Source organism: Octopus sinensis, linkage group LG10, assembly GCF_006345805.1.
Source record: "Octopus sinensis linkage group LG10, ASM634580v1, whole genome shotgun sequence".
NCBI classification, from domain to species: domain Eukaryota; kingdom Metazoa; phylum Mollusca; class Cephalopoda; order Octopoda; family Octopodidae; genus Octopus; species Octopus sinensis.
In genome coordinates, this window is record NC_043006.1 from 26,864,408 (window position 1) to 26,892,248 (window position 27,841).

The 27,841-nt window shown below is 36.6% G+C and overlaps 1 protein-coding gene across 2 annotated transcripts in view; it reads left to right on the forward strand.

Annotated features, from left to right (window-relative positions):
• The first annotated feature begins 13,077 nt into the window (after positions 1-13,077).
• The window catches only part of LOC115216483 (mitochondria-eating protein-like), a 40,992-nt gene continuing 26,228 nt past the window's right edge, over positions 13,078-27,841 (forward strand). Inside the window, exon 1 of one of the 2 annotated variants that reach the window (XM_029785901.2) lies at positions 13,078-13,224. In XM_029785901.2, coding sequence (XP_029641761.1) covers positions 13,135-13,224 — 90 coding nt within the window. In that variant the 5' untranslated portion in view covers positions 13,078-13,134. Of the gene's footprint in view, positions 13,225-26,658; positions 27,373-27,841 lie in introns of those variants that run through there. The other variant, XM_036506421.1, reaches the window with a different exon arrangement.

Consider the following 27,841-nt stretch of genomic DNA (forward strand, 5'->3'; position numbering starts at 1 on the left):
GAAATCATTATATAAATTTATGCATCAAGATAGAAATAGTAAAATTTATAAATCATAGAATTTCAACATGTCCTGCTTACATTACCTTCACTGTTACTCTGTCTCTTGTAGTTAGACTATCAGTCAGCAAGGAAAGTATTTCAGTTTCTTAAACTAAAGAATGAAATTGAAAACATGAAGCAGATAAGAAGTTCATCTTTTTATACTTAGGTGCAGACATGTGGTTTCAGGTTCAATCCCATAGCTCAGTAACTTTGGTGTCTTTGGCTTTAGCCCTGGGTTAACCAATACTTTGTGAAGGGATTTGGTAGATGGAAAGTGTGCAGAAGTCTGTTATGTATGTTAAAATAAATATAAATTAGATACAGGTGTGTGTGTATACATACACAATTATATATATATATATATATATATATATAGTGTGTATATCACACACACATATATAACACATACATTTTATGTTACACACTTATACATATGTATATTCATGTGTGTGTGTAGTGTGTATGTATGCACAGATATGCATGAAAGTTGATATTCCAAGCTTGTCATCAGTTGTGCAAAGGAGTGGTAATGTTGACTTTCCTAGTTGACTGGTTGCCCTGTGCTAAAAATAAAAAAAATATTTAATCTCTTATTTGAAAGCAGATAAAAGCTGGTGACAGGAAGAGCATCCAGTCATAAAATTTTGTTTCTTTTATATACAGTCTTTAAAGAAGAGCAAAACAAAAAAATTACAAAGTCTATCAAATAGAAAATCAACAGATTAAAAAAAAAAAAAGAATGTGGCTAGAAAACAGGAAACTGATTGTCAGTGATAACATTAACGGAAAGCAAATGCAACTAAATAACTCAAAGACCAGCTGGTAGAATATGTAGAGCCTCAAGAAAGGAATCAAATGCAAGAAATACTGAATGAGCACTTAGTTGATTTGAGAAATGTTCAGACAAGAAGACAACATTAGAGACAATTTGCAATCTGGTACTCCTATGATATGGCAAAAAAATGAGCAAGTTTCAGTTGAACCCTACAATTTACATCAGAGTAATGGCTAGATCCTATCTTCATTGTAATACTTTGAGATCCAGAATTGAGCTTATATGCTGTGGTCATAATGTAAAATTTGACTTTCTTTTCTGCAGTCATATCCTGAAAGAAGCTAATAATATCTGTACAGTTTCTTTCATTTTACTTGGTACAGAAATTACCATACCTGTGCACAGAAAATGATCATCCAGCATATACCAACTTTACACTATTGTTGCTGTTCAAAATTTAGAATGTGTACCTAATAATTTATTTTATAAGTAATGAAATTGCCACTGTGTTTATTGGTGAAAATGAAGTCCCTCTGTGCCATTAACAAGTGTCTCATACCTTGCCATCTTGATTTTATTTTTCAAACTAAGGTGACTATACAAAAGTTCTACTGTTGACATCTAAAATACAGAGGTGGCTTCTGTTATTCATAGATCAGGAAAGGTTTTTCAACTACATTTAATTAGTATATATCAAAAATTTAAGGGTGCTATTTACAGTTTTTAAGAAGCAACCTATTTCAGCTGTAAGTTGGACAATGAACTTACAGCTGGAGGGAGAGAAAAAACAACTTAAAACTATGAGTAGTAGAGATTTTCCAGCTGTTATAGCAACGGTAGCGATGTATAGTACATCTAACTTTTTAGCGTACACCTGTAATCTAAACATGCCAAAATTGTAAACACTCTAACAAGAAATAAACTGGAAAATTAATGAAACTTGCTAACATCCACAATAAAATTTAAATGTCAAGCCTGTTCATTGGACAGATTAAACTGTTGATAATGTTCAATGAACCATTTTCATGTCATGGAAATGCCCATCATCTTAAATAAATTACTATTCAGTACAATGGTATTGAGAACTTGTTCTTTCATTTATTACAGCCAACATATATATTTGTTTGAAGTTGATGACACGGTTTGTCACTAATCAGTTTCTTGCAAAATCAGTTCTGCTTTTTGTTGAGTAGTGATGGAGTGACTCATCAGTTGTAAATGGATATACTTTACATATATTGTCCAGTTTGTTTACCCAAATTCGTGAAAATATATATATACATATAATGTAAAATCAGTTCTGCTTTTTGTTGAGTAGTGATGGAGTGACTCATCAGTTGTAAATGGATATACTTTACATATATTGTCCAGTTTGTTTACCCAAATTCGTGAAAATATATATATACATATAATGTGAATTCATTAGACAAGCCCCCTCAACTGACAGGGAAGTTGTATTGAGGGTAGGTGGCTTTGTGCTAGCTAATGAAAGGTTAGAGTATGATAGAGGGATAAAAAAAAAAAGGTTTCTTGCTGTAGATGAGATATATGGCTACCCCAGTTAGGAAAAGAGAAAGAGAAAATGGTGAAGATGTATTGGGACCCAGCCTCACATTACAAGAAGTATATAAGTGGTACAGAGGATTAGATAGGGTGAGTGGGCAGGTAAGTTCATGAAAGTGCAAAAGGAGAATATATGATAGGGAAGCAAATACAATGAGTGTATACATGTGTGTTCACGAATATGAGTTGCAGAGAAAAGAGACAAGTTGTGCACAGGTAAGTTCATGTGAGTGAGAGATAGAGGTGAAATGAGTGAAGGGAGGCAGATGTGTTAGGAAGATGAGGAGCATAGACACGATCAATGTGCCTTTAGAGTTTTGTTACTACTTAGATAGGCAGGTCTTCTGAAGCACAGCAAATCACCAATTATCTCGGTCCTTTATCATATTTTATGTGAGCCTCAACATCTGAAGGTCATTTCTCACCACTTTTTCCTGAGTCTACCTCTTCCATAGGTTCCATTCACATTTAGTGATCAGTACTTCTTTATGCTAGTGTCTTCATCCATATACATCACATGACTATATCAGTGCAGTCTTTTGCATACCACATCTGATGTATCTTATGCACAGTTTTGCTTTCAACTCATTTACTCTTTGTCATACATGCATACTGACATTGCATATCCAACAGAACAGGCTAGCTTCATTTCTTTTGCGCTTAAGTATGTTATCTGCATTCACAGCCCACGTTTCACTACCATGTAGCATTGCTGTTAATACATGAAAGGCAGATCATATGATGTTCATCCTGAGAGAGAAGCCCTTTGTTACCAACAAAGGTAATAGTTTTCTGAACTTTTTCCAGCCAGTTCTGATTCTAGTGACTATGCTTTCAGAACGTCCTCCTCCACTGCTATTTAGGGTGCTGTGGTAACAAAACTATCTACTATCTTTAAGGTATCTCCTGAGCATTTGAGAGAATCTATTTCCAATGAGTTCTTAGTGTTTATTGTTCCTGCACATCTAGTACACACAAAAACTACTTTCTCTGTTAACTTTTCTGTGATTCCACTGCACGTTTTATGTGTCCATAACTTGTACTGAATACACCATATGGAATTTCCAACTACACCTTTCCTACATATTGGGCAGAGCCATTTTCCTGAAGGAATTAGTAATTTGTTTGCTTTCCGGCTTATTCAGGTTTCAATCTTTGTTAGGTTAACTTCAAGACCCTTTGATTCCAAGCCTTGCTTCCACACCCGAAACTTTTCTGATTCTACTATAAATTCAGCTATAAGAATACGATCATCAGCGTAGAGGAGCTCCTATGGGCACTCAGTCTTAAACATCTCTGTTATGGCCTGGAGGATTATAATAAGTAAGAGCAGACTGAGAAATGAGCCCTAGTGGACTCCTACCTGCACACTAAGTTCATTACTATATTTATTACTGACTTTCAATTTACTAACAAAGCACTCCTGTATATGGCTGGGATGATTGTCATATGTATACTTATGTAATTGTTTCATGAGAAAAGACTTAAGAGAATGCAGTCGCCAAGAAGCAATGAACGTGTGAAGAAAAACCAGAGCCTGGAGCAAATATATCCCCCTATTGTCCTATTTTGTACTTTTGCTTTTCAACTGAATGAGAAGTGCATAGGTTTGTGTACACAAGGCTTAAGTTGATTAATTAAACCTGTTTCATGATTGAATAATAACATTGCATCTTAATGAAACTAGTTTTCTATTTTATCAATTCTAGATTACAGTGTGTAACATGAAATTGCTTGATGACACCTAAAGTTGTTAAGAGGGTGCAACAGCATTGCCTACACCTTCACTTGTATTCATACCACTAAAAATAGCTTGTATCTCTATGCTGTTATAATAACCCCATGTGGTGCTGTTTTCTTTATATTTGCATTTTTTTAGAAACATAATTGAGACGTAACCAAAGTATTACTGTGTGCATATATATATATGTTTTTCTCTGTGTGTGTGTGTGCATATCTGGAAATACTGACATTCCACAGCTTTGCTTGTCATCTGAGTGAAACAGTGATGTGATGTTTCAAAGACCAGTGGAGTAGTGAATTTGTTGCCTCAAGCAAGTCCCTGACCAACCAGTGGTTGGACAGGGACTTATTTGTTTGATTGAACAAACAAATATCATTATTTGTTTGACTGATCAAACAAATTTGATTGTTTTACATGGTGGCATGGGTTAGAAAAATACATATTATTGAGGCATTGTTTTGTGAGTGGATGCCTTTTTTTATTGCTAGCTCTTTCCTGTGTTTCAGTTTAGCAAGTTTTCGTTCCACTTGTCTTTGAAGAAGCAGAGCTAGTGGATGATTTGTTGACAGGAAATGTCAACAGCTATCATTGTCTGCAGTTCAGCAATTTTGCATGTAAAGTGCAAAATGTAAGCATTCATACAGGCATGTACATGCATACCCATCCATCCATCCATCCATACATACATTTATATGTGTGTGTACATTTGTATAAAAAGATATGAGATGAAGTGATAAAAACTGATTTAAAATGCTGAGCTTTGTAATGGAGATGAAAAGTGGCAGTGACAACTGGTAACATGTACTGGAGAAAAACCCATTCTTTCAACCAAGCATGGATATAACAAGGAGGGTGCTGGTGGCTGATATTCTCTTGCTCCTCTTCTGCCTCTCCTTCTCCATCTCTCTGCTACTGATGCTTCCATTAATTTCATCTTTTCTCACCCCATTTCAGTGGTATCCTCCTCCTTCAGTCTTCTTATATCACTGCTCTCACTGCATTTACCCTGTACTCCCTCCCACGTCTATGGTATCCTCCAGCTTTTCTTTCTGACATTGATCTCACTACATTCATCCACTGTTCCTCCTCATAGGACAGTGGATGAATGCAGTTCATTTATTTTCTTCTCACTGTCCTCTCCTCATGGTCTCTTTACCTGAGATACGTTCTCTGCATTCACACACTGCTGTCCTTCCACCTCTATGGTACCCTCCAATCTCTCTTTTACTCCTTACTCATGCTGCACTCACTCACTGCTCTCCCACCTTCTGCCTTATTTTCCTCAGTCCATTCCCTACACCTCTTCTGCCATCTCAACATCTCATTTCTGGTCTACTCCCATGACTCTTTATGCTCTGCCTTTTATGTTCCCTTTCCTTTCACACCTAACATTGATACTTGCCTTTATAATGTGAGTTGAGCTGGACACCCCACTTCCCAACCCACTTTATCAGCCTTAATATTTTGTCCCTTTCTAGCTAACTCTTGACACTAATCCTTTTCTTATCCTCTGCCCCATCCATAATCTCTCCTCTAATAGTGTCTACTTTGTAACTCTCTCCCCTTCCACCCTCTCACAACTATCATCAATCTGTTCCTTTCTCATCACTCTGCTTAGAATCAATGAACCCTCTCTTTCAGCTATATAAGTGCTCATTAAGTTCTTTGTCTTGCAAATTGCAAAGCAACCTCACTAATGCTGGTGCCACAAAAAAGCAGCCAGTACACACTGTTGAGTATTTAGCAAAATCAAGGGCAGCCAGCCACAGAAACCATGCCAAAGCAGACATTGGAGCATGATATGGTTCTCCAACTCATTGGATCCATCCCATGCCAGTATGGGAAATGGACAACTCCTCTTCTAATACTCATTCCTCCACTCTTCTAGCTACAGCATTACACAAGCAGGTGCATAACTGGTACTATTTATCCCCTTACACTTCACATTGTCTCCCTATTTACTCTTCTTTATCACATCTTTCTCTTCTCTGACCCTCTCTCTTATTTCTTTCACTTACTGTATTGCTGTTGAAATTTGGAGCAAGACCTAGAACAGTTGAATGTAAAACAGTAATAGTATTTTTTTCTCTCATTTGCAAATGTGGAATGAAATAAATATGTATCGTTTACATTTAAATCAAATTTTGAGCCAGGGCAATTTTGGTGGGAGCCAGACCCATTGCGCAACTTTGCCCTGGCCTGGCACTACCATTGCTTAGATAGTTTGCACTTAATGACTAAATGCTGGACTGAACTTAATTCAACAACTCAAAAATTGAACAACAGCATATCTTACTTACAAAATAAAATATCTACCTTTCCTCCAATAAAACCTTTGGACAGTCATCAACCAAAATAATACTAGCTGTTGGTTGACAATGTAACTGTGGAATATTAAATCCAGTGATCATTGCTAGCCTATGTAATTATTCAGTTTCTGGATTTTCACAATAATTAAAATAAGTTGTTGTGAGGAGTTTTAGTTGCTGGTATAGCAGGGAAATAAAGATATATTTTGTTGGCTGTGTGGATAATAATTGGAGCAAACTCATGAACATAACTAGTGTTTGGTGTCGGGTATTTATAATGAACCATATAAATAATTGTCAACTAGGAGAGTGACAAACTGTTCTGAAATTATAGAAAGTTATCTGTGTGACAACATACAGTTGGTCCAAAACTATGTGAAGTTGCCTGTGCACATTTCTGTGGCAACAGAACTTTGTTAGCTGTCTGCACTCTAAGCTACATTCCAAATAGTTTTATAGGGGACCAGAAGCCTAATTCTAGAATGTTCAAGAAAACCATACTATGCCACAGCCTTCACACTGACTGGTCAATTAATAGACCAATCACATGAAACTATGGTGGTTCACTTGTGGTGTCTGACTGACTTTCAAGTAGTTGGGTTTTGAGACACTGCTACAAAGTAAATAGGCATACATACACAAGTGTACCCCCACCAAATTTTGTTTCCTCATAACTTTTAGAAAAATGGATATTTTTCATAGGAATTTTCTACAACTACCTTTCAGATAGTGTAGATTCTAATTGCATTGGAATTTGCTGCAAAAAATATTTTTGGGATTTGAGGGAAAGGAGTTTTGGATAATTCACACAAATCGACTTTGTCTCCTCATAACTTTCAGAAAAAGGGTATTTTTTAAATTTAAATTTTCTGTAAATAAGCATGGCTGTGTGGGAAGAAGCTTGCTTTCCAACCACTTGGATCCAGGTTCAGTCCTACTGCGTGACACCATAGCCTCAGGCTGACTAAAGCCTTGTTACTGGATTTGGTCACGGCACTCCGTCGGTTATGACAACAAGGGTTCCAGTTGATACGATCAACAGAACAGCCTGCTCATGAAATTAAAGTGCAAATGGTTGAGCACTCCACAGACACATGCACCCTTAACATTGTTCTCAGGGAGATTCAGCATGACAAAGAGTGCAACAAGGCTGGCCCTTTGAAATGCAGGTACAATAGAAACAGTAAAGAAAGAGTGAGAGAAAGTTGTGGTGGAAGAATACAGCAGGGTTCGTCACCACACCCTGCCAGTGCCACGTGGAGCTTTAGGTGTTTTCGCTCAGTAAACACTCACAATAAAGGTAAGGTAACCGAAACAAATTTGTATAATCAATTTTTAATAATATATAAACAAAAATGTAACATGGAAAAGAAAAAATATTACAACAAACTAAAAGTTGCATAATTACAAAAAAATTAAATTTTCATTCATGCATGAAATTTCTTCAGAAAAATTAAAGAACTAATGTTCAAATGTCCATAAGCCAGTTTAAATTTAATGGCTTTTGTTCCTGTTTATTGCTTCAGAGTTTTTCAAAACGTGGCACTTTGTTGTTGAGAGCAATCCACATGTCTGCTTGTGCAGCCACGTGATTTCTCGATTTTGACTTCATTGACAAAAGGACACTAAATCCAGACACATCAGTATGCTGTCGTGAATGGGATGAGCACATTTAGTGCTTTTTCACAAAGTCTTGGAAACATGTCCATTGCCGAACACCAATATTGTTCTAAAGTTTTGTTTTCAAACTGCATTTCAAGAACATGATTTGTGCACAGTTCAATAAGATCTTCCTTCAACTCTTCATCATCCAACATATTATCCAAATCAAAGGAGTATGGATTAATAACCCATTCTTCAGAAGTTTCCAGTTTTCTTTCTCCAATGGGTTTTATGGTAATATTCCGAAAGTCTGCTTTTCCTGTTTCCAGTAAGGATGGTGGGGCACAATGAGAAACATTTACTGCACTTTTGACCTTGATAAAAAATGTTCTTATAAATGTTCACTATCTAACCAAAGCTACATCAGCTAAGCAAATGACCTTCTCTAAATGCATTAAAAACACTATAACATTCAGAACACTATTTCAAAAAATTATCTCCTTTCTCTTCAAGCATATGAAAGACAAATTTAGATGGGTCAAAATGAGTAAGGAAAGATAAGGTAAACTGCCTTTTCAATTTTCTAGAATTACATTTGAAAAAAAAACTCATACACATCAATATCTTGGTCAAATGAAAAGGAATCATAGGAAAATGGCATAATATGACTAAATCGAAAAACTCAACATAAAATATTCTCTATAGTTTCTTCACTATCTGCTGGAGTGGCTCTCTACAGAATTCTGGTTTAAGCACCCCATATAACCCCTCATAACTTTTTAATTTTTTGGAATTTTCAAAACATAAGTTATTCATACAACTATGAAAATTTTTTCTTTAATTTTTCAATTTTGTTTTTAAAATTACAGACAGTTCTAAATTTTGACTTCATGGGGAGAAAGATATTGAAAAGCATCAATACATCAGAGTGACAAAGGAACAAGAAGGGTATCAGGTGGTCGACACAAAAAATTTTTCTCTTTGTTTTTTTCATAGTCACATGAATTCCTTTATGTAGAATACAAATTTGCAAAAATTTCCTCAAAAGTCGAAAACCATTCATTCCCCCATGCAGTTAAAGAGAAGAGATTATTGAAATTGATTATTACTCATTTTGCCCCAGTTTAGACATCAGTTTTTGAAAATTGAAAATTATCAAATTAGGAAAAAATTGACTTGGAGCCCAACAGAGAAAAGAATTTCGATTATTGAATACCCAAAATTATCTAGATATTTTATTAGCAGCCTCAGTTACAACTGGGTCGAAGTTGAGGCAAAATTTTCTTGAAAATGAAGTACCTGTTACCTGATGGTTTCAAACTGCCTCAACTGCAACAACAATGGTGGCCAATGTTTACTCCCAAAGATGATGCAAGAATACCAAATGTGATTAATGTTTACAATATTACCTGGAAACAAAAAAAAAAATAGTGCAACAGGTGTAAAAAAATGTGTAGGAAACAAATATGAAAATAAAAATGCGAGGAAAGGTGGGAAACGGACTTCGGAAATTCACAAGATCCGAGTTTTTCTTTCATAACTTTTAGGAAAATGGGTTTTCTTTAATGAAATTTTATTTAAACACCTTTCAAACAGCATACATTACGACTATAAAGAAATTTGCAGGTAAAATCTTTTTTGAGGAGGTGAGGAGAGGACTTTGGGAAATTCACAAGATCTGATTTTTTCCTCGTAACTTTAAGGTAAATGGATATCTTTTAATGAAATTGTATCTATATATGTAGCTTTCAAACGGCATGCATTACAGATGCCTAATGAGCTGCAAACTCCTTATTTTTGTTCAGAAAAAAGGTGGGGGGAGAAATGTGAATTATTGGAAAATGTTTTTCTTTTTTCAATGAATGAATTACAGTGACCTAAGATGCTATAATCTGCAATCTGGGATTAATATATCCAGTGATTTTTAAAAGATATGTAAAAGATATTTTGTTTTAATATTATACTTTTACTTGTTTCACATACAAACACTAACGTGGGTTTTGTAAGGATTTTGTATCATTCTTTCTCTCTCCTATCCAGACTTCATTACCACTAATTTTTATAATTTCAGCATTTTCACTTATTATTCTTTTCAAACCTGTTTGAATTTTCAATCTAATATAATACACACTCTAGAAAACGTATTTCTGCAAAATGTTACCTTAAAATACAGGTAAAGAAAAGGGGCTAGTGCAGTTTCGTACATCACCTTTAAAAAATGTATTTTTGTGGGTCCCTCCCTTTTTCTGAACAAAAATAAGGGGTTTATGGCACATTAGGCATCCGTAATGCATGACATTTGAAAGGTATTTATATACAATTTCATTAAAAGATATTCATTTTCCTCAAAGTTATGGGCGAAAATCTCAGATCTTGTGAATTTACCAAAGTTCTCTCCCTACCCCCTTAGATTTTATGCACAAATTTCTTTTTAATCATAATGAATGCCATTTGAAAGGTATTTATATAAAATTTCATTAAAAAAAACCCCATTTTCCTAAAAGTAAAGAGGGAGGACCTCAGATCTTGTGGATTTTCTAAAGTCTCCCCACTCTCCATTGCTTTCCACGCATTTTTGTTTTCATATTCGTTTCCTACACATTTTTTATAACCTCAGGTTATAAAAGGTGCCAGCAAATCATGATTTCTCGTCTTTGGTTCTAGTTCTTCTCAGGGCTAACCTCTGACCACAGAGTGACTCAGCCAGTTCCAGTTCCATCAATAGACGACCAGCCCACCCAGCCATGTTCCTGCTCCAGCTGACGCCATCATCTCAACCGTCACCGTTCTCCATCTCCGTCGCCTTCATCTCCAGCAACACTAATACGTACACAGCACTAGCTCAGGTTTAGCTTTCTCACTGTTGTGATTTTCTCCAAGGTTAACAGCACAGCACTACCTGCAAGAATTCCTGTATCATGAGACCTGGCACAACATTGAAGCCCCAACTGCTACACGACATGTCTTCAACCGGCATTCTGCCTTGTGACCCCAACATCCTGTTACAGAAATATTACTATTGTGTATTTTAATCAATCGATTACCTCCATTTAGGTAAATAACATTCTGTGTATAATGAATATGTCCCTCCTTTAAGAAACAGATTGGGTTTATTTACATTTGTGAAGAAAAAAAGACACCCTTCCCCAACCCCTAACCCTAACTCTAAAATAGATTGAAATGCAATAGATCGATACTAAGGCCATAATTATGGTTGACATTTTCATTTGACATCGCTAGAAAAAAATCCCATTTTCCGTAGTGGTGTCGTATGAAATTGCCACCTATAATTATAACCCTAGTATCGATCTATTGCATTTCAATCTATTTTAGATTTAGGGTTAGAGTTAGGGTGAGTTAGGGTTATGGGTGGGGGAAGGGTATCCTTTTTTCTTTACAAATGTAAATAAACCCAATCTGTTTCTTAAAGGAGGGACATATTCATACAGCACGGAGTGTTGTTTACGTCAATGGAAGTAATCGATTGGTTAAAATTGCCGAAATGCTCGAAATTTCATACGAAATATCTTACAAACTATAGAATTTTCTCAATAAAGCCAAGAGAAAATGATGTTTTATAAACACATTCTACCAGTATACGAGGTTTAAAACTTTTTAGATTACGCCCTATATTAACCATTTTTTCTTAGTTTAAAGGCCGTGGACTGAAGATGTGAAATTTCCGAAGCCTCTCCCCCACCCCCCTTTCGCGAGCGCGCATTTTTTTCATGATAGTCGTTTAGAGCAAGTTGTTTTACACCTATTACGCTGTTTTTGTTTTTGTTTTTGTGCCCGGTTCAGACGCTTTCGGAAATTCCCGATATAAATTTTCCGAGGCCTCTCCCCCACCCCTCTTTCGCGAGAGCGCATTTTTTTTGTCATATTCGTTTAGAGCAAGTTGTTTTACACATATTACACTATTTTCTTTTTGTTTTGGTGCCCGGGTCAGCCCCTCAGACGCTTTCGGAACTTCCCGATGTGAATTTTCCGAGGCCTCTCCCCCACCCCCCTTTCGCGTGCGTGAATTTTTTTTTTCATATTCGTTCATAGGAAGTTGTTTTACACCTATTACACACATTTTTTTTTTGATTTTCTGATAATCGTAACGCCCTATATTAACCTTTCGGTTAATATAGAAAGTGCCGTTCAAAAGGAAAAGATCCCGTTCCTCTTCTAAATGTAAAGTTATGTATTTATTGTTGTTATTGATTTCACTGTTTTACGCGATGCAAGTCCCTCGCTGATTCTTGTTAGTTCTTTTTTTTTTTCGCCTTTGTACTATCATATAAAAGAAAAATTAGACGTCATATGAATTATAGTTCATCCAGTTTTCTTCGCAAAAGATTGAAAATAACAGTTAAGTCAGATAAGTTCTAATGAGGATAGGATTTTAAAATTTCGACTACAAGGGAAACAAAACAAAGCCGAAAATTTGAAATACTGACGTACTTTCATACCTGAGCTTACATTGCTTCAAGTCACGTCTTATTAACAAATTAATGGTTTGAAAAATAGATATAACTCAACTCCAGTCGATTTATCCGACTTTACATCGGTCATGACAACATATTTAAAAAGAAAACACTTAAAATTCAATACTGACGCGTAAATTCAAAATACACGTGAAAATTTGTACAAACTATTTATTAAAACAGATAAAAGCTAAATTTTTTTAATGTTCTTTCGTGTTATATCGTTTCTTCGCGCATGTCTTGGAGCCAAAATTTTTAATAAACTGTTTTACAAAAAAAGAAAAAAAAAAGGATTACTGACATATGCTTAATTGAATACAAGAAAATTCTCTGCCGATTGTAAATATTCATTAGAACTAGAAAAAAACGTAATTTACAATATTAAACAAATTATTAATTAATTAATTCATTCATTCATTTATTCATTCATTCGTCCATTCATTCATTCATTCATCATTCATTCATTCATTCATTCATTCATCCATTCATCCATCCATTCATTCATTCATCCATTCATCCATCCATTCATTCATTTCTCGCACTTAACAACAGTGTTTGATCACGTGATTATACTAAGCAACCTGTCTAGTCTTTGTTGTCAGCTAGAAACATCCGAACGAAAATTATGGCAGAAGACCGATTGCAACGACTTTGTCGAATTGCACCCTTTTCTAGGCTGCAAATCAAACTAGTAGATTGGCTGGAAGAATTTAACGCAAGTTAATCTTTTATATTTTAAAACTTTTCTATAGATATAATTGTTTCCTTCACGTTATTGAACTTAAATTGGCTTGCTGAGGTCTACCATTTTTTCCTTCACTTTAAGGGTAATTAACCAAAGTTGACATGATTTAATATCCAGTTTGGATCCATGCAGGTTGATGCTTGTAGGACTGTGCTGTTAGGTTTTGATCTCTAGCTAGAAGTCAACAGGTTCACATGAAACTTCTGATATACACACACGTACGCATTATATATTGAGATATTCGGATAGGTGTCCTCACCTTTGTTGTTATAGTTCAAATATATCGGCGCTAACCCAACCTAGTAACGCCCCTCCATTTTCTTAAAGAGGTATCCCAAAGTTAAAGGCTCAGAAATATCTTTATTTATTGTTTAAAATTAAAATGATCTGTAGGCATATCTAGGTAAAGACCCCCTTCGGTCATGAATGACCATGGGATTGCACCTAGAAAGTTACCCTCCTAGACACAAGTCCGGGCAAGGTTGTTTATGGAAGGCTAGCAGTCGCCCATGCATACCAGCCTCCCCTCTCCACGCCACCAGTGTTATCCAAGGGAAAGACAAAGGTCGATACAGCTTGGCACCTGTGACGTCGCAACTCATTTCTACAGCTGAGTGAACTGGAGCAACGTGAAATAAAGTGCCTTGCTCGAGAACACAACACGCAGCCCGGTCCGGGATTCGAGCTCACAACCTCACGATCGTAAGCTCGACGCTCTAACCACTGAGCCATATACCACACCAACTTTGTTTTCTCACAACTTTCAGAAAAATGGGCATTATCTAATGAAATTTTCAATAAATACTTTTCAGATGTGGAGATTCCAGTTTTATCGGAATTTATTGTGAAAAAGTTTTTGGAGTTGAGGAAGGGGAAAGAGAGGAGTTTCGGATAATTCATACAAGTTGACTTTGTTTCCTCAAAACTTTCAGAAAAATGGGTGTTTTTAAATGAAATTTTCTACAAATAGCTTCTTAGATGTTATAGATTACAATTATACCGGATTTTAATGTTGGGGGGGGACACGTGCACATACATATTGGTATATATCATTAAAAATAACCATTTTTCTGAAAGTTATGGGGAAACAAATTTAGTGGGAGAGTGTACGCTTTTGTAGGTATGCCAATGATCCAATTCCTTTCATATGTGCTATATGTGTGAATAAGCCACAGATTCGTATGTGTATAGTTGTGTGTGTGTGTGTGTGTGTCTACTACTAAATATAATAGCAACATTCCACATCAGTACATAAATTGTGTTGAAATGCATAGAAACATTGAAAGAACATCAGTAAAAATGCTTTATGATATTTCTTCCAACTTTTTACATTCAAACCCCACCAAGGTCGACTTTGCCCCTTGTCCTTTCAGGGTTAATAAAATAAAGTACCAGTCAAGTATTAGGATGAATGATATTGACTTACCCCTCCCACTGGAATTGCTGGATTTGTATCTTGATTAGAAGCTGTTCTTTTAAATAAGACTGAGAAATATGGGATCATATGAGTGGAATGTCTCTTTATAAGTTGGCTTGATCAGAGCTGCCCTGGGCTAAACAACAGTAATAACAAGCAACAGACTCATCCCAGCCAATGAACAATCCTCTATGTGGCCATTCTATTTGCTAGAAATAGCAACTAGATCATTACTGAAATGCTTTTGATTGTAGAGGTGTAACCAGATCAAGGCTGACTAAGGGCAAAAAACCACACCAACAGACTACTGTTTTCTTGAGATAGAGATTTATCACAATTTCCAGCCAATCATGTGACTGTTTAGGAGTTTCCTCATTAACTGAGATGAGTTTGTTACTAGTTGTTATTGTGTGGCCACAAGGCAGCTCTGATCTAACAGACCTGTGATCAAAAGTATCCCATCCATGACTATCATCAGTCATTGCAGTCCAAGTTTGAATAGCTTCAAATCAGTACTTGTTTGAAGTAGCTTCAAATCAGCATGAAGGAAATTTCAGAGGGTTGGCATTTAGGAGAGTAAGCACTAGACATTAGCGAGGGGCCTGTGGGGAAACACACAAATTGAGAAATAAAAGAAGGAGGCAGATAGTATTGAGTAAGGTTGGATTGAGATGGTGTACACCCAGTTAGCTCCATGGAGCAGAGGCCATTGTTGTAACACTAGATGTTGAAATGCTTAGAAATATTGAAAGAACATCAGTAAAAATGCTTTATGATATTTCTTCCAACTTTTTACATTCAAACCTCTCATTTTCTTTTTTCGGACAACAAAATAGTATTGCCTGTGCATTTCCTTGCAATTTAGTCAAAACTAGCACTATGACCCAGCAACACCGGGTCATAGTGCTAGTGCATGCATATACAGCTGTGTGCATGTGCACATACACGCGAGTACTGTCCAAATCTCCAACCAATCACATACAGCTAGCTGGCATTCAATTGGCGTATCAAGTTTCGGGTATTTTGATTGGGTTTTGGATAGAAAATTCACAAAATAGTCACTTCTATTGATTTTTTAATGGCTTTGCAGGGTGACTGGGGAAATGTAAAGATGTGCACAACAACCCTTGGACGGTTTTGAATGACCATAGAAAGTGCAAGCCCTCTAACTGCAAAAATTGTGGATTTGTATAAAGGATACACACACACACAGACAAACATTTTGCCGTTTATATATATAGAGATAATAATTTAATAAGTCATATTCTTCCCCTTTCTAATATAGCCACATACCAAAAAAATATGATTAGTTCTTAACCAGTTTTCTTCATTTATTTTTAATAGCTTAGTCAGAGGAGGAAGGTAATATCTATGACTTTATTTCAGGGGCTCCAAGACCGGTTGTAGAAAGAATGGGAGTCATCCTGAGATTGATGACTTTGTCTAAATACCGTGACAGAAATGGCCCTATTAAAATGCACCCATAAGCCAGAATTAAGTCTCCCATACAAGAACAGGAATGGTCAATCAAATTTCATTCAGAAATTTCAGAAACATGAAGCAATGATAGAAAACATTTGCTCCAGGTGCTGCACACCTAAAACTTCATAGTTGCAAAGCATGCACTTTAATTGCTTAGCTTTTATACTCACAAAACTTTACTTCTCAATTAAAAAGTTCCCGAACCCTGAACTAGTTCTGTAGTGCACCAACAGATGGCAGCACATGGTTGCGTGCACAGTGAGAGCTAGCAGTGACCATCATGAAGTAGTGTGCCAAGTGACATTGCTGTTTTTACTTCACAGGTTATGAAATTTGTGTTTTTGTGGTCATGTGTATGCTAGAGTCTGTGATTTTGTCATGGACAGGAACAAAGAGCCAACGTGTAATTTTGCCTTAAACTTGGGAAGTCTGCTACAGAAACATTGAGCATGTCTTGGCAAGCTTACAGCAATGAAGCAATGGGCTGTACGCAATATTTCAAGTGGTATAGGTACTTCAAAAGCAGAAGAACATCTCTGGAAGACCTGCCATGAGAATCACCCCCAGAAATGTGGTGTTCATCCCCCAGGGCCAGACTGTAAATCCAGAGTTCTGCTGCAATGTTTTGAAGCATTTGAAGGAGGACATTTGGCAAAAGTGACCAGATTCGAGCAAAGAATTGGATTCTTCATGATGACAATGCACCCTGTCATCAAGCTCTCCTCATTTGTGAGTTTCTTGCCAAAAACATGGTATTGCTTCCACACCCACCCTGTTTCCCAGATTTAGCACCCGTGGGCTTCCATCTTTTCCCCAAGAGGAAAATGCAGCTCAAGGATTGCTGTTTTAACACAGTTGTTGAGATACAAAGTGAATCACAGAAGTTCCTCGACTCATGGAAAACGACTGCCAGGCCAGATTCCAGAAGTGACTATTTCAAAGGAAATTTAGGTAGATAACTTATTTTTTATTAAACATAACTAGTCCCAAAACCATTTGATACCACCTTGTATATTTATATTGAAACCAGAAAGTACAATTTTTAAAAAATAATTATCATGCAAAAAGGCATTTTCTCTATCAAATTTTGCGTTTTTAACAAAATGTTTGTATATAAATCAAATATACTATGAGGTATATGAAAAATAAATTGGTTCCATAAAAAAGCATAATACATTCACATAAATCTTGCTAAATATATGTTCAAATCAAATATTGGCCCATATATGTAAAGAAAAATTTCCTTTAGTTTACATTTAACTTTTTGGTTAATATTAAGTTAGGAGAAGGTAGCAAGCTAGCAGAATCATTATTAGCATGCTAGGCAAAATGTTTAATGGCATTTCATCTGTCTTACATTTGAGTTCAAATTCTGCCAAAGTCAGCTTGGCCTTTGATCCTTTTGGGGTCAAAATAAATACCAATTGAGCATCAGGATCAATGTAATCAACTTACTCCCAATCCAAATTTGTTGGCCTTGTGCCAAAGTTTGGAACCAATATTAGGTTAGGAGGACATACATATCATATAAAGGACTGCTTGTTTTCATTAGGCTTTCTAAGTGTGGAGATATTTGAATAGGATTAGTGTCAGTCAAATTAGATCATGACTGAATTTAGTAAATGATTATTCTAATACTCACAAGTAAGGATTAGATTTTCTTTCTCTGCTTAAAGTTATCTTGTTTTTGTGTCATTGATTATTGCTCCTCTTATAATTAATAACCAACAATAACAGTAAATTTAAAACCTTGTATGTGTGTGTGTGTATGCACGCATGCGCGTGCATGTATAGCTTCATGTATTATAGATAACCTGATGCCAATACCATACCAACAGATATTATCTTTGCATATAATCAAATTGGTTATTATCATTAACCATGAAGTAACTTAATTTTATGAAGTCTTATTTCTTCTTACCTATTGTAATGTAATACCATTTCCTTTCTTGTATCTTCATTTGTTCCATTTTATTTTTGCTGTCGAGAAAAATGTAATAATCCACCTAGTGAATTGAAATTAATATATCATGAGGAAAGAAGGGCTCTTGGGAAACATTTCTAGTACTGACTTCTTGACTGATATATAATTTTCTCTCTCTCAGAGGTTAGTAATAAGGTCATCAATTATGAAACTCAAAAACATTCAATATACAAACAGTAGCAGGCTGTATAGTAATTGATTGATCAGAAATCATTTAACATTTTTAAGTTTAAATTCCAACAAAGATTAATTCATCTTCCATCCTTCTGAATTTCATAAACTAAGGTTTTTAATCAAAGTCATCATCTTCATCGTCATCATTGCCATGGTCACTGTCACCACCATTATTTTACTTCCGTTTTCCTATACGTTCAGGATACGTGCAATCTCGTCTGCAGTACCTGTCTTCAATTCTTTTCAAAGGACACCCTCCTTAATCCACCTCTCTACTTCACCTTCAAACTCACTCCTGGCACATCCCTTCAAGGTATGCTGGTAGCAGCTCAGCTTGTTCTTTAGCATCAGTGGCTCCCCTTTCCAGCACCACTCTACTCTAAGATGGTTGATTGTGTCCATCCTCATCACTATGTTAATTCCATTTACCATTTGGTCAATCACAATCACTTGCAGCCTCAGTGTTGTTCCCCGCACTGCTATCTCCATGTCGCTGCTACCCTTACATCCAATCTCACTGCCATTGACCGCCCAAACACTACTTGTGCCCTTCCATTTTTTGTCACCCTTGGGGTCATGAGAGATGTCATACAGCCTGTATCTAACCAAGACTTCAACTACGGGCAGTGACTGCACGAGCACCTCTACTTGCTTGCAAGGGAAGTTTGAGAGGCATCAACTTCCCTATGGCCTTTTCCTTAACTGCAGTTTTGAGCAATACGCCCAGTTTGCCTGCACCGGTAGTAAACAGGTCCAGGCTTCATCTTCACACAGTCCCTCACCATGTACGGTCCCTGACATTTGAAGCACTGGCCTATGAATGGTTGCTGTCACTCCATGACAGTTTTCTTAACCCTGTTCTTTACCAGTCATTGCACTACATGGCAGGCACCCACAGCTACCATGGCGACTGCCTTCCAACAAGTGTTTTGTGTTGATATGCAGGCTTGAGTGATGAGCTTGCTTACTGCCATTTTCTCGCTGCCTGGCAGTTGTTGCAGTCGCACTGATATATTGTCAGGAAAGCCATTTACGAAGGCCAGTCATGCCACCTTCTCTTGACCCTCTTTGGTAAAACCAGACAGCATAGCCAGTCTCCAAGCCTCTGCAGCATACTCAACAACCTGTTTCCCTGTCCACCTGGCCATTCTCAGCTTAGCAAGCGCAGTATACATTCCCTACATATAGGCTTCCCTCAAGCCCTGCTCGAACTTTGCTGTGCTCAATCGGTCTTCCTTGTCAATCCCAAGGTACAGTGCCAGTGTGCTTCCCTCCAGGTACAGGGCCATGAGACCTGCTACAGTATCGATGTCTTGTAGCCTGGCCACTATTTTGATCTTACATTGCCTTTGCCATAGAAAGGTCTAACAGCATCATTACCAATCCTCATCTTCACTACCATCACATGGAAAGGGATAACAACAACAAAGAAATATACTTATACATAAGTGCTGAAGTAGTTTGCTGTGTGAGGGAACTGTAATGCAGGGAAATAAGAAACGGTTTGCCTACCGCCCAGCTGTACTAAGTCCAAAACTCGTGCCCTGCCCATCGCACCTAATGAAAGTAGCTGCTAATGCCAATCCCTCTAGCTTGCTCCCCTCATGTCTGTTTGTGGCAAATGCACCAAGGCAAAAGAGGATAACCCTGGTTTTCCTTCCCTCACTTCCTCTCTCACCCTTCCTGTTCCAGTCAGGCCCCTTGACCATTGACGTCACAACCCTTTCCTTCTGGCTCCACTCATCCCCACAGTTACTGCTATTTCTATTATTGTAGAATGCACCACTGTGCAATGACATTTTCTTAACAAACTAAATTTGTTACCTTGATTTTGAATTACTTAGTTCATCAATGTTTTGAAATAAAGCTTAAATATTATAATTTCTGCTTTAATCTCAAGTAAATCATTTAGTAACTCATTATGCCTGCATAAAATAAAAGAATAATTAATGAAATATCATGCTTAAAATGAGTAAAAAGAAAATGCTGACATGTCTACACTAATAGATATCTATTCATATAGAAATACAATAAGAGGCGTTGTGCTAGAAAGAGCAGTAGAAATCTCTAATTTTCATTCCTTTCGTGAATTTATCCTTTTTGTGGTCTTGAGATTTCTACTGCTCTTTCTAGCACAATGCTTTCCTATTTGGAAGCCTCTTATTGTATTTCTATATGAATAATATATAGTCTAATGACTAATTCGTTTTTTGTGCTAGGCCACTGGTAATAATAATTTGTTATTACACTATTTTATTAATAGATATCTATATAGATTTGTAGAAGATTTAAGTAAATGATTTCTCCTGGTAACTTCATGTATATAACAGAATGATTAGGAATAATACTCAGGCATGACTGATGCATAAAGACTTAGTGTTAATTTCTCGTGACATTGCCAGATTTGCATCTTAAAGATAAGGCTGCTTTCAAGAGCTTGGAAGTTAGCTGATGTTATTCAGTTACTGATGCTTTAATACAACCCATATTGGAGTACTAATCACTGATCTATAAACATAAAAAAGTAGCCATTCAGCTAATTTAACAAAGATTATTTACTCAGGAACATATTAAATCCATTAGTTAGTTAACAAACCTGTTTTTTCTTCTCTCTGCCAGTGTTCTTCCAATACTAAATTGGCTTCTACTTTTTCTTAAGTAGGGAGCTACATACCACCTTCAAGCAGTGCATTCATTGCCTTTCATAATCTCCACTGCTTTTCATCCATCAAATATTATAGTAATGTAGACTGGAAAAATCCTAAAGAGGGCTGTAGATATCAAGAATGACTGGGAAATAAATGTTGATCATCTACAGACATTCAAACTCTACATCAATCTCACTAATCTGGGAAGACCCAAATAAGTCATGTGTAGCAATTCACTACTTTTATGTATAAGCTTCCATTTTTTACCTGTCTTTCTCTAATATAACACATCACTTTTGACAAACTGGAATATATATAATTCTTTCCTTTACTACTGTGGCTTCATTGTCATCATCATCAACTTCTTCTTCTTCTTCTTCTTCTTCTTCTTCTTCTTCTTCTTCTTCTTCTTCTTCTTCTTCTTCTTATCCTCTTCCTCTTCTTCGTCTTCTTCTTCTTCTTCTTCTTCTTATCCTCTTCCTCTTCTTCGTCTTCTGCTTCTTCTTCTTCTTATCCTCTTCCTCTTCTTCGTCTTCTGCTTCTTCTTCTTCTTCTTATCCTCTTCCTCTTCTTCGTCTTCTGCTTCTTCTTCTTCTTCTTATCCTCTTCCTCTTCTTCGTCTTTTTCTTCCTCCTCTTCCTCTTCTTCGTCTTCTTCCTCTTCTTCTTCTTCTACTTCTTCTCCTCCTCCTCTTCCTCCTCCTCCTCCTCTTCTTCTTCCTCCTCTTCCTCTTCTTCGTCTTCTTCCTCTTCTTCTTCTTCTACTTCTCCTCCTCCTCCTCTTCTTCTTCTCCCCCCTCCCCTCCTCTTCTTCTTCTCTCTTCTTCTTCTCCCCTCCCCCTCTTCTTCTTCTTTCTTCTCCTCTTCTCTTCTCCCCCCTCCCCCTCTTCTTCTCCTCCTCCTCCTCTCTTCTTCTTCTCTCTTCTTCTCCTCTTCTTCTTCTCCCCCTCCTCTTCTTCTTCTCTCCTCCTCCTCCTCTTCTTCTTCTTCTTCTCCTCTTTCTCTTCTTGTCTTCTCCTCCTCTTCTTCGTCTTCTTCTTCTCCTCTTTCTCTTCTTCGTCTTCTCCTCCTTTCTCTTCTTCTTCTTCTTCTTCTTCTCTTTCTCCTCCTCCTCTTCTTCTTCTTCTCCTCTTTTCTTCTTCTTCTTCTTCTTTTCTCTTCTTCTTCTCCTCTCCTCTTCCTCTTCTTCGGTCTTCTTCCTCTTCTTCTTCTTCTACTTCTTCTCCTCTTCTCCTCTTCTTCTCCTCCTCCTCCTCTTCTTCTTCCTCCTCTTCTTCTTTCTTCTTCTTCTTCTTCTTCTTCTACTTCTTCTCCTCCTCCTCTCTTCTTCTTCTCCTCCCCCTCCCCCTCCCCCTCTTCTTCTTCTTCTCCCCCTTCCCCCTCTTCTTCTTCTCCTCCTCCTCCTCTCTTCTTCTTCTCCCCTCCCCCTCTTCTTCCTCCTCCTCTTCTTCTTCTTCTTCTTCTTCTACTACTTCTTTCCTCTTCTTCTTCTCCCCCTCCTCTTCTTCTTCTCCCCCTCCTCTTCTTCTTCTCCTCCTCCTCTTCTTCTTCTTCTCCTCTTTCTCTTCTTCGTCTTCTTCCTCCTCTTCTTCTTCTTCTTCTTCTTCTTCTCCTCTTTCTCTTCTTCGTCTTCTTCCTCCTCTTCTTCTTCTTCTTCTTCTTCTCCTCTTTCTCTTCTTCGTCTTCTTCCTCCTCTTCTTCTTCTTCTTCTTCTTCTCCTCTTTCTCTCTTCGTCTTCTTCCTCTCTTCTTCTTCTTCTCTTCTTCTCCTCTTTTCTTCTTCCTCCTCTTCTTCTTCTTCTTCTCCTCTTTCTCTTCTTCGTCTTCTTCCTCCTCTTCTTCTTCTTCTTCTTCTTCTTCTTCTTCTCCTCTTTCTCTTCTTCGTCTTCTTCCTCCTCTTCTTCTTCTTCTTCTTCTCTTCTTCTTCTTCTCCTCTTCTTCTTCTTTTCTTCTCTTCTTTTCTCTTCTTCTTCTTCTCCTCCTCCTCCTCTTCTTCTTCTTCTTCTTCTCCTCTTCTTCTTCTTCTTCTTCTTCTTCTTCTTCTCCTCTTTCTCTTCTTCTTCTCCTCCTCCTCCTCTTCCTCTTCTTCGTCTTCTTCTTCCTCTTCTACTTCATTTTCTTCTTCTCCTTCCTCTTTTTCTTCTACTTCTTTTTCTTCTTCTCCTTCCTCTTCTTCTTCTTCTTCTTCTTCTTCTTATTATTATTATTATTATATTATATTGTTATTATTATTATTCTGTTGTTGTTGTTGTTGTAACTAGACTGTTACTCCTCATATGATGGGTGGCTTTGGAAGTATACTTTTGCTACTGTGGGTAATTTGATAACAGTTATAAATATTTTCGTATGTCGTATTTCCTGATATCACTCGTGGTGGCAAAAGTGCATGAATACTATTTTACCAATTGTAGTCATATTCATTTGGAACAATTTGCTAGAAATTGTTAAGTTAATGAATACCACACTGATTAATGCAAGAAATGCTTACCCTGCTGATGAACAGCTTACTTGAAAAGCATCTTAGAAAACATATATCCATTACAATAAATATTAACTGTTGCTGAACCTTTTACAGCTACAGCCAACTACTCTGTCTCTCTGATTCTCTCTCTCTCATTGTGTTCACATGTGTGTGTGAGTGTGTGGCATTTCATTAGAGACCAGTATTTTTACATACATTTCATAATTATTGTGTTTGACATGTGTTGGACTGGTTTGCAGTATGGGCTATTCCTAATGTGTCATGATTTCCAGTTTTGTTGTATGTGAGGCTCAACATCTTAAGATCTATCTTTCCTTCCACATCTTGTGCTGCAAGAGCCTTTCACTCTCAGCATAACATTTATAAATAAAGACAAAACTAAAAGACAAAGTTTAAATGAAGAATATATCAAATATCTATGCTCAACAGTTTTCTACTTCCCACTAATAATGTTGATCACCTCCAATGGAAGCAGTACAAAGACTCACTAGCATAGCTAGAGTGTGTGCTGTCCAGGGTGGCCCTTCTGTTTGCAAAAATCGCATATTGCCTCTAAAAAAACACATACTGCCTACAGCAGACCCAAAAGTGCCATCTGGGGTGGACTGCCTCTACCTCCTCCTCCGCCAGCTACGCTAGTGCATAGACCCAATGTTATAATACACGGCTAAAAGCAACAGTATTTGGTTTACAATATTGAATAACTGCAGGGTATGCTCAAAGTGTAATGAATGTTAATGTTTATTGTGATTTATGATAGCATGATGCAAATTAGAGTTGTTGATATTTGTGCTTGTACAGTAACAGAAAATACAATGCTACCATTTGGACTCTTATTTGAGTAACATGTGTGAAATATAGATTTTTACTTGCTTTTATAATTGAAACTAAGTTTTACTGACAGTTTCTAATTGGTTTAACCCTTTTGTTACTGTATTTATTTTGAGATGCTCTGTGTTTCTTTCAATTACTTTAAATATAACAAAGAATTTAGTAAAATAACTTAGTTATCATTCAGCTAATTTTAGGAACATAAATTGTGACTAAGGTTTGGTGGAAGATTTTAATTCAAAGCTTATGAAAACAAGATATTTGTACTCAGAGCCAGAGCCGGTTTCAGCCAGGTTGGTAACGAAAGGGTTAAATCTTTAACTTGGCCAAATTCCCTCTTGATCAAACAACACTTGTGACAAAGATGAACTAAATGTCAGCAGTTGAAATCATTGCTACACAATTTTTTTTTTGGCACTTATCAACCATTTTCATTATATGTCCATACCTATGTTATCATTTCTCTTGCATACAGAAACTGAGGACTTTATTGCCAGTTGTTTTCTCAGTTACCAACATGTCTTTCATACAAGTGAACATTATACATCCAATGAATCACATCTGACTTATTTTTATTCAGTTTCTACACATTTTCCACAGATATTGTTTATATTTCACTTCTATGATCTGTTACACTCCTCATATGGACTTCATACTGCCTACTTTTTACTAAGAAAGTAATGATCAATTATGTCTAGTGAGCTATCATGGACTTCCACTTCAAAATTCCATGGTATTTTTTCGTGTATCTTATTGCCTGCAGTGAGTAAAAGTATCTAGTCTTGACTTTCTCCATGCTAAGCAAAATCACTCCCTCAGTGTCATGTGTTCTCTATAATTTGGCCTTTAGATTTTGAAGTTTGGAATTTCTCTGCAATGCTTTGCAGGCATTTCTATGTGGTTAAGAAGTTCCCTTTGCAACCATGTGGTTTTCAGTTTAGTCACACCATGCAATACCACAAGCAAGTATCCTCTACTAAAGCCCCAAATTTGAACCCAACTGAACACCTGTTGAATGAAGTCTAGAGATGGCTGAACCACGTAGCCTCAAGGCTGACAACTTGTGTGGAATTGGAGGCAGCTTTCCTCAGGGTGTGGACACAAGTGCCAATGGCTTTTGTGAACTGCCTCATGCACTCCATGTACTGACTGTGTATGGCCGTTTTGAACACCCAGGGAGGACATACACGGTATTGAACATGTCATGCCCTACAATCTCACTGTGCTGGATATGCCCACTACCAAAACACATGACAACAGTCCATAGACTGTGGTCAAAGTGCATCCAAGAAATTGATTTTATCAGATTTATCAAAATTTATCTCTGTCATAATGAAATTAAAACATATTTCACAGTCACATACTTCATGCGTTTCTTTTGCAGGTCAGTGTATATGTATATATATGTGTGTGTATATATGATATAGTGTATATTTAAACACATAAGGAATCCACTTATAGGGATTCTACATGCTAGAAAGAACAGCTAGGTTCTATAACCACAAAAGTTAGGGATTCAAATTTTATCCCTAATTTTTGTGGTTATAGAACCTAGCTGTTCTTCCTAGTGTGTAGAATCTCTATAAGTGGATTCCTTATGTGATTAAATATACACTATATCGTATGACTAATATATAGTCTTTTTGACTATTTTTTTTACACGTTAGACCACTGGAAATGTAAAGTTCAATTAATTTCCATTTCCCTTTGATATGATTAAATACTGTGTGTGTGTCTATACATATATATATATATATATATATACATATTTTAAAATATATGTATGAATGAGTGGACAAACAAAAGAAGAACACCAATTTATTGGGAGCTATACGTATAGATCAAAACAGTTTGATTCAAATTTGTTGGTACTCTTGAGTTTCAAGCATGATGCTAGTCATCAGCCATTCCAAATTCAAAATGGCTGATGACTAGTACCAAGAGTACCAACGAAATTGAATCAAACTGTTTTAATCCATATATATATATATATATATATATATATATTATATATATATATATGGAGGTGCAATGGCCCAGTGGTTAGGGTAGCAGACTTGCAGTTGTAGGATCGCGGTTTCGATTCCCAGACTGGGCGTTGTGAGTGTTTATTGAGTGAAAACACCTAAAGCTCCACGAGGCTCCGGCAGGGGGTGGGGCGATCCCTGCTGTACTCTTTCGCTGCAACTTTCTCTCACTCTTTCTTCTGTTGGCCTGCTTGCTTAGCCAGCGGGGTGGCGTCATTTGAAGGTTAAAACAATGCAAAGCGCATTGTGACCAGTGATGTGTAGCAACGTCTGATAGCCTGGTGATATATATATATATATGTATGTATATATATGTATATATATATGAATGTATGTATATATGTGTGCATATGAGTAACTATGTGAATATGTGAATGTATTAGCATCTCCTTAAATAATTGCCACTGTCATACAAGAAGCAGTATTGTTCATTTGCAGTCTGTCATGACAATGTGTTCAACCATTGTGCTGTTTGTGTTTGAAGGTCTAAGGAAATAATATCTTGCTTGGAAATAGGCAAGAGTTGATAACAGGAAGAACGTCCAGCCATAGAAAATCCAATTCAAAAAATTTCATCTGATCCATGCAAGCATGAAAAGGTGGATGTTAAAACAACATTGATGATAATGACAATGATGACAACACTGCTGCTGCCAATGATGAAGATAAAGAGGAGGATATTGACCAATTTCGTAATGGGAACCAAGTCATCTGTGTGTATAAGATCCAGGGGGTCTCCTTTCCTAAACTCCTGCACTTTTTCTCAAGATCTACAAGTAATTGAAAGGTGATTAGAATAGAACTCTAGTGTTTATTATACTGCAGAATGTAGGATTATGTCAAAGGGTTTTTCTTGAATTTTAACAATAAGAAGTACAGTTCTTAACTAAGAACATTTGTCAAACCAGAAGACTAACATCACTTTTTCTACATCCTTCTTTAAATTCAAGCTGATTCTGTTCAGTATTAGTTTAATGATTACTTTCAAAACAAGGTCTATCAGTTTGAGATCTCTCTAAGATGATGTTTTACCATCACTGAGAACAACATCTTCCTGTGCTACCTAATTAACTAGGTCAGTAATTAGCATAGTACCTGTATGTCGTCATTCTTTCTATGCTTTCATCGCCTTAATTACCTTAATCAATCACAGTAAAACTAAACATGCTGTCTGTCATACCTATACTTCTCATTAATCAACATATAGAGTGGTATTTATATTCCACTCTATTTGTTGATTAATGAGAAGAATATTTATTTGTCTTCTTATCTTTATTGAACTGAAGGAAAAGGCACAGTGATGTTTCAGATACATTTCTCTCTGACAGTGCAACAAATAGTGCTGCTTTCAAAATTAACCTATGTTGATAAAAGAAATGGTGGGAGCAAGGAGTTTGGCCTGTCCTAAGAAATGAATTTTTTATTAATCAAATAAAAGAACAAATATTTGAAATTTTCAAAATATTGACTTCATCTTTGAATTTTACTTCCTTTAGTAGCTATACTTGATTTGGTAAGGAACGAACTAATCTTTCATTCAACCA